This window comes from Culex quinquefasciatus, chromosome 1, assembly GCF_015732765.1.
Source record: "Culex quinquefasciatus strain JHB chromosome 1, VPISU_Cqui_1.0_pri_paternal, whole genome shotgun sequence".
Classification (NCBI taxonomy): domain Eukaryota; kingdom Metazoa; phylum Arthropoda; class Insecta; order Diptera; family Culicidae; genus Culex; species Culex quinquefasciatus.
The window spans coordinates 59,130,280-59,138,008 of NC_051861.1; the positions used below are offsets into that span (position 1 = coordinate 59,130,280).

The following is a 7,729-nucleotide window of genomic DNA, read 5'->3' on the forward strand; positions in this document are numbered from 1 at the left end:
TCTTCCTCTTCCTGTCCTTCGTTCCTTCCTTCCACTCTTCCTACATTTGTGTGTAAGTTTTATTAACATTTGTTTTCTTCTTTTTAGGTTAAAACTTACGCTTGATCGATCCGGTACAAAGCTGTACCAAGTGACGGTGCGATTCTAGTGGAGATCCAGGTGCGTAACTACAGGTAGGTTTTTCTAGTTTTAGACTAACAATTTTACATTTTTCTTCTTCTACTTACAGGTTTAGCAGCAGAAATCAAGTTAGCGTCTAGCTGCGGTAGCAACGATTGGACGATTGCTTGATATATCCTAGGTAAGTAATTTTGTTTAGGTTTCATACATGAAAGCAACTAATATTTCTTATTTTCTTTACTTACAGGTGTTTAAATTGGAGTTTTCAATAAATTCAAACTACTTTCACAACGAAATATACTTTTTTTTTGCGCAACTAACCGAAAGAAAATATCCCGCACTAAATTCCCTTACTCTTCGCAAATGGTGACTTGCAACGTGTGTCTTGAAGCTGGGTGTCACACACGCACTTTGTTTTTGCTTGCTCCTCCTTTTCGCGTGTGTTGACAGCCAAGACGGTGTCGGACGATTGCACCGTCGCCGTCACACCGCATGGCAGTGTTCCCATCTTGGCGGTCGCAACACCCCAGCCCGTAACATCCGTCGGGCATTCCAGCACGTCGGATTTACCGTCCATTATCTCCAACACCGCTAAGTTCGCCACGGCTCTCCTGTTGACCTTGCCGTCCGCACTCCTCACGTCCGCTTGCCGAACTCGTCCGTCCGACCCCTTGAAGACCTCCTCCACTCGACCTCGTACCCAGCTCTTCCGGTTCTTGCCATCGACCACGAACACCAAGTCACCCGCCTCGAGGGGCTTCCGATCCTCGAACCACTTTGGACGCCGGTTCAGCGAGGGCAGGTACTCCTTCGACCACCGCTCCCACATCTTGCCCGCCAGCTGCTGACTCCGCTTGTAGACATCTCGCAGTGCAGCAGCGGTGTCCACCGTCTCGTCCACTTTGAGGTCCGCACTCGTTACCGTCCCGCGCAGGAAGTGGTTTGGCGTGATGGCTTCTTCTTCAGCGGAATCTTGAGGGACGTACGTCAGCGGCCGAGTGTTGATCATGTCTTCGGCCTCGGCCAAAGATGTCGAGAGAATTTCGTCGGTCAGCTTTCGTCCGTCGTCAAGTGCGCGCAACGCCTCCTTCACCGATCGCACCATCCGTTCCCAGGCGCCGCCCATGTGGGGCGTCCCAGGTGGGATAAAGGACCATGAAGTGGTCGGTGACGTCATCTGCTCCGCGCACTCCTTGTTGATCTCCTTCGTTATCGCCGCGTCCGCTCCCCGAAAGCACGTAGCGTTGTCGGAGAACACTTTCTCTGGAACGCCGCGTTTGCACGCGAACCTCCGGAGGGCCATCAGGCACGATTGCGTGGTGAGGCTATGGACCACTTCGAGATGCACCGCCCTGACCGCTAAGCACGTGAAGACTGCGATCCAGCGTTTCTCTCTGCGGCGCCCCACCGTGACTTCGACCGGTCCCAAGTAATCCACGCCTACTGCGCTGAACGGTCGCATGGTTGCTGCAGTGCGTTCGACCGGAAGCGGCGCCATTGTTGGGACGAACGGCACGCAACGGTTCACCTTGCACCACACACACTCCTTTACGACCTCCAGGATCGCAGCCCGTGCGTTTGGAATCCAGAACTTCTGGCGCAGCTCGTTGAACACGGTCTCCCGATTCGCGTGACCGTACTTCTCGTGGTAGTGCTGGATGATCTTCTTGGTGACGGCGTGTTTTCGACCCAGGATGATCGGGAATCGCTTGTCGAACGGGATCGATTCGTTCTTCTCCAGCCTCCCACGAACGCGCAGAACCCCATCCTCGTCGAGCACCGGCAGCAGCTTTTAGAGTGGACTTGACCGCTCGATCTTCTCTGGCAACTCACCCTGCTTCAGTTGTAGGTTCTTCGTCAGCACGCTCATCTCGTCGGGGAAGCTCTCGAACTGCGCTTGCTTCCACAGAATCCTCTCGGCCTTCTGCAGCTCGTCTTGTTGCAGCGGTTGGACCTCCGTCTCGTGCTGCGCTTTAACCAGCTTGGCTAGGCGACGCGTGGCCTTTGCAGTCAGTACCGGACGGCCGTCTTTTCTGCGACGACAATTTTCGATGAAGCGTACCGCCGTTGCAGTCACCCTCACCAGCTTTGTCCACGTCGAGACCGCTTCTACGTTGACTGTCCCGTGGAACAGTACCAAGCCTCGTGCGTCTTCGTTCGTCTCCTCGATCTGCTCAGGTGGTGAGTCGTCATCCTGCTCGAACAGTATCGCCGGACCGTTCCGCCATTCCGAATCGTTCTGCAGTGGCGGTCCAGGTCCCCACTTTGTGAGAACGTCCGCGATGTTCTTCTTCGAAGGCACCCATCTCCAATCGTCCAGTCTCGTCAGCTCCAGAATCTCCCCGACCCGAAAGGCGACGAACTGCTTGTACTTGTAGGGATCTGCGTGCAGCCACGCAAGGACGGTCCTCGAGTCGGTCCAGAAAACGGTACGGTCGATCTGCAGCGTGTGAGTTCCGAGGATCTGCTGGCTCATGCGCACTCCCATGCACGCCGCCATCAACTCCAGTCGTGGAATCGATTGTCGTTTCAGCGGTGCCACCTTCGATCGCGCCATGACGAGACTGCAGTGAACTTGACCGTCGATGACCGCGCGTAGATACGCCGCACAACCGTACGCCAGCTCGCTCGCGTCACTGAAGATGTGCAGCTCGAGACTCTCGACCGACGTGGACATCGCATCGCCGAAGTAGCTCCGGGAAACCGAAGTGCTTCGACTTCCGGCAGCAGTGCCGTCCACCGCTTCCACAGAATCCAGGCTTCGTCGTCGATGTCTTGGTCCCATCTGCAGCCGGTCCGCCACAAATGTTGGATGATGATCTTCCCGTGGATTGTAAATGGCGACAGCAGGCCGAGCGGATCGAAAAATCCCATCACGCAGCTCAGTACGATCCGTTTAGTTGGTCTTTTCCCCTCTTTCAGGTACTTCATCAGTTTTTCGCGGTGCATCACGGCGAAGGCGAATTCGTCCAGCTCCGGGTCCCACCGCACGCCAAGTACGCGCTCGCTGGGTGTTTGCTTGTCCTGGTTCAGCAGCACAGGACTCATCGGCTTCTCTTCGCCCAGAGCAGTCAGCACTTCCGGCGAGTTGGACACCCAGTTGCGGATCTCGAAGCCACCTTTTTTGTGGACGTGGCTCACCTGCTTCGCTCGCTTGACAGCTTCCTCAACGGTGTCGACGCTGTCAAAGTAGTCATCGACGTAGTGCCGATTGATGATCGCTGCCACAGCGTCCGGATACTGACCAGCATGCTCTTCCGCATTGCGATTCTTCACGTACTGCGCCGACGCCGGTGAACTCTTCGACCCGAATGTAGCGACGTCCATCACGTACACTTTCGGCTCTTCTTTGATGTTGTCCCGGAAGAGGAAGCGTTGAGCTTGCTTGTCCCCGGAGATAATCTTCAGCTGGTGGTACATCTCACGGATGTCCCCGCCGAAAGCAACCCGTCGTTCGCGGAACCCACAGATCACCGACACCAGTGGCACGAGCAGATCTGGTCCCTTCATCAGCATCGAATTGAGAGAGACTCCATCTACCGTCGCGGCCGCATCCCAGACCAGCCGAACTTTCCCCGGCTTCTTCGGGTTCACCACCACGTTGAGCGGCAGATAGAACGCTTTGTTGTTGTTTGTTCCGTTCAGTTCCTCCGCGGTGGCTTCGTGCGCGTATCCCTTGGCCTGGTAGTCTTCAATCTGCTTCTTGACGTTGTCGTACAGCTCTGGCGAACGCTCAAGTTTCTTCTCCAGCTGCTTCATCCGCTTTACAGCCATCGGATAGCTGTTCGGGAACTTGACGTCGTCGGTCTTCCACAGCAGTCCGGTCTCGAAGCGGTCACCCACGCGACGTGTAGTTTCCTCCATGATCTTCCTCGCCCGCTGATCCTCGACCGACTCCCGCTGCACAGTCACCACCGCTTCTTCCAGCGAATAGTGGCTTTTGAGAAGATCGTGCAGCTCCTCGTTCGTCACTTCTTGGTGGCATCCGAGGAAACAGCTCGCGCCCGCCGACTCTGCATCCCGCGGTCCGTAGACCGTCCAGCCGAGCTTGCACCGGACTGCCACCGGATCGACAATCGTGCCGACCTTCGTTTCCAGCGGTGCGAACGAATGAATATTATTCAACCCGATCAGCATTCCTGGCCGACCGTCGTACGAATCCATCGGAAGCCCGCGCAAGTGATCGTAGTGTGACGAAACTTCAGCAGCATTAAGTGTTTGGCGTGGCAACATCAGCTTGTCCACCGTGCGGACAGATTGCAGCAGCAGCTTCTCGCCATTCGTCCCGTTGATCGCCGACGCCCAAATATTTGTCCGCCTCGAATGTTGTTCCACTCGCGTGATGTTGGCCGTCCACTTGATGGTGAGCTTCTCCTTCGTCCCCAACAGCCCCAAACGTTCGGCAAGACCACTTTCGATCAGGGTGAGGGACGAACCCTCGTCAAGGAAAGCGAGCACGATCATTGATCTCTCACCGCAGTAGACTTTTACCGGGAGCATCCGGAACAGCACGGGACTCGTGGACGTGATGTGTGCGTTCATGCCAACTGCCCTCGTCTCCGGGTGAAGCAGAGGATTGTGTGGCTCGCGGCACTCTCCGACGTTGCAGCGAAGTTTGAGCTTGCATTGACCGCCGTGTTCATTCAGGCAGCGTTGGCATAATTTCCACTTCGTCGCCATCTTCGCTCGATCCTCATATGGCAGCTTCTTGAAGTCCTCGCATGTCCACAGTCGGTGATCCATGCGCTGGCACACCCTGCACAGCTTTTGTGGCTTCTGCTCTCGCCGTTCTGTACATTCCTCGGCTACGCTGTGGTTGAACAGTGCGGCTTTTTCCTTGTTTCGGCTTCGGCCGCTCGGTCCCGACGCCGCTCTGACGTCCGGCTTGTAGTCCAGGTTCACCGTCGCCTCGCACGCATCCTCGACGATCTTTGAGAGAAAGTTGGTGAGCGTGCGCAGATTTACTTCGCGCTTCTTGCGCTTGTAGTGCACCCAACTCCTCTTCTCCCCGTCCGGAAGCTTGTCGACGAGTTCCTGGATCAAGATCGGATTGACCAGGTGCGCCGTCATTTCTGCGGCCTCGATGTGCTCGCACAATTGTTCCACTGCATTGCCGAACGGGATGAACGATCCCAACTTGTCCGCTCTCGGCGGCTCCAGCTTGCGCACTCGTTGCAGGTGGCTTTGCAGCAGCACTTCTGGGCGACCGTAGATCTGGCGAAGCTTGGCGATCACACGCGGAACCGACTTGGGCAGAATGAGCTGGCCACGCACCTCCTCGAGCGCTCTGCCTTTCAGGCAGTCTTGTAGGCGCACGAGATTCTCCACGTCCGTGTACCCGCAGGCTTCGTTCGACGCTTGGTAGGCCGCAAAGAACAATGGCCACTCTTCTGGCTTGCCGTGGAAGTCTGGCAGCTTCCTTGTCAGCCCTTGTCTTGCAGCTCGCTGGGCCTTCGTCGGACCCGAACCGTGCTGCTCCAGCCCGTCTGGCTTCTCTCCAGAATCCTCAGCTTTTCCCGGCTTGACCGACTTCTCGTCGTTTCCATCACCTTTCGTATCAGCCGCGTCGCCATTGCCACTGCCGGAACTGGTAGTGCTGGACCCCGACGAGGAGCGACTGGACGTCTTCTTGGAAGCCGGTTTGCTTGGTGTGCCCCCAGAGTTTCAGCCCTTGTCGTGTTTTCCCAGGTTTTCCGTTGTCAATGGTTTGACTTCTGGGTTTCGCAGCGGAGTGCTGCTGTTTTGCAACAGCTTGTCGATGGAGGCGCTTTTGTCCCGAAATGTGGTCTCCAGCTTCTGGATCCGCTTCAGGTGTTCCTCCTTCTTCTGCATCTCCGCCTCTAGGTTCGCCTCTCGCTGCTTGAACTCCCTCTCTCGGAGTTCCTCGTCGATCTTCATCTGGCGCTCCTGAAGGTAGACAGCCATTTCGAGCTCCTTCTCCTTCAGGATTCGCTCCATCTCTTGTTCCGCTTCCATGCGCTTCCGAGTTTCTTCCAAAGCTTTCAACTTTTCTTGCAACTCGGGCGGCAATGGGAGCGGTACTTCCACAGACTTCTTAGTCTTCTTCTTCTTTTGGCAGTCCTTGTCCGGACAGTACCACTTCTTCCCCGACTTCTTGTCAGCCGGATTGAGGTTGACGCACCGAGCGTGGAACCACAGTTTGCAGCTATCGCAGCCAACCATCAGCTCATCCTCGGTCGACACCTCTTTACAGGTTGAGCAGGGAGTCTCGGTGAAGTCCGGATTTTCGTCGGCCATCGTGGAGAGGATTACCGAACCCGCAATTAATTTTGAAGATTGTTCGGGTGGTAATTAAAGAACCAAATTTTTGTCCAGCAGTCGTTTCGCGACAGCTTCAAAACTAGAATTAAGTATTTTTATTTAGAATTTTGTTTACACTTTAACTATCCAAAACCTACTTAATTGGTCTTCCTTTCCCGATTGACTCCTTTCCTTCCCGACTCCTCTTCCTCTTCCTGTCCTTCGTTCCTTCCTTCCACTCTTCCTACATTTGTGTGTAAGTTTTATTAACATTTGTTTTCTTCTTTTTAGGTTAAAACTTACGCTTGATCGATCCGGTACAAAGCTGTACCAAGTGACGGTGCGATTCTAGTGGAGATCCAGGTGCGTAACTACAGGTAGGTTTTTCTAGGTTTAGACTAACAATTTTACATTTTTCTTCTTCTACTTACAGGTTTAGCAGCAGAAATCAAGTTAGCGTCTAGCTGCGGTAGCAACGATTGGACGATTGCTTGATATATCCTAGGTAAGTAATTTTGTTTAGGTTTCATACATGAAAGCAACTAATATTTCTTATTTTCTTTACTTACAGGTGTTTAAATTGGAGTTTTCAATAAATTCAAACTACTTTCACAACGAAATATACTTTTTTGCGCAACTAACCGAAAGAAAATATCCCGCACTAAATTCCCTTACTCTTCGCAAATGGTGACTTGCAACGTGTGTCTTGAAGCTGGGTGTCACACACGCACTTTGTTTTTGCTTGCTCCTCCTTTTCGCGTGTGTTGACAGCCAAGACGGTGTCGGACGATTGCACCGTCGCCGTCACACCGCATGGCAGTGTTCCCATCTTGGCGGTCGCAACAATAATAATAGTATAAAACTTATTGAATTGATATGCTTGATGAATTAAAAAAAACGATTGTTATCAAGAGAATTAAATGAATAAAAAAAATGTTACAAATACCGATTTTTTTTTATAGAAAAATAAACATGAAAAAAGAATATATGATTAAAAGATTGATTAATTAATGTTGAGTCAAACAAAATATGAATGATTATTATCAAAAAAAAATGCGCAAACAAGATGAATGTTATGAATTGGGGATGAAAGATATTTTTTTACAAATGATTGAATTTATAGGGAACATATTAAGAAAAATACCAGTACTGAGTTTATACATTTTTTTTGAAAAACACGTGAAGCGATAATGATCAAATATAAACATAATAATGAAGCAGTGATGAAACACGTTAAAACAATTAAGAAGCTGTTGGGTTGCAATTTTGGGAATATACTTAATTGAGCTAAAATGGGTTAACAGGGTATTGGAAAAACAATGACGCAATTTTTAACTACAAATAAAAA

At 52.2% G+C, this 7,729-nt stretch overlaps 1 protein-coding gene across 1 annotated transcript; it reads right to left on the reverse strand.

The window, feature by feature from the left end:
• Nucleotides 1-460: 460 nt before the first annotated feature.
• Nucleotides 461-6,378, reverse strand: LOC119769792. Its single transcript, XM_038263418.1, has 4 exons — nt 5,833-6,378; nt 3,010-5,745; nt 1,929-2,905; nt 461-1,862 (listed from the first exon to the last, which is right to left on the reverse strand). Exons 1-4 carry the CDS (start codon nt 6,376-6,378, stop codon nt 461-463), a joined length of 5,661 nt encoding a protein of 1,886 aa, XP_038119346.1.
• Between the last annotated feature and the right edge of the window lie 1,351 nt (nt 6,379-7,729).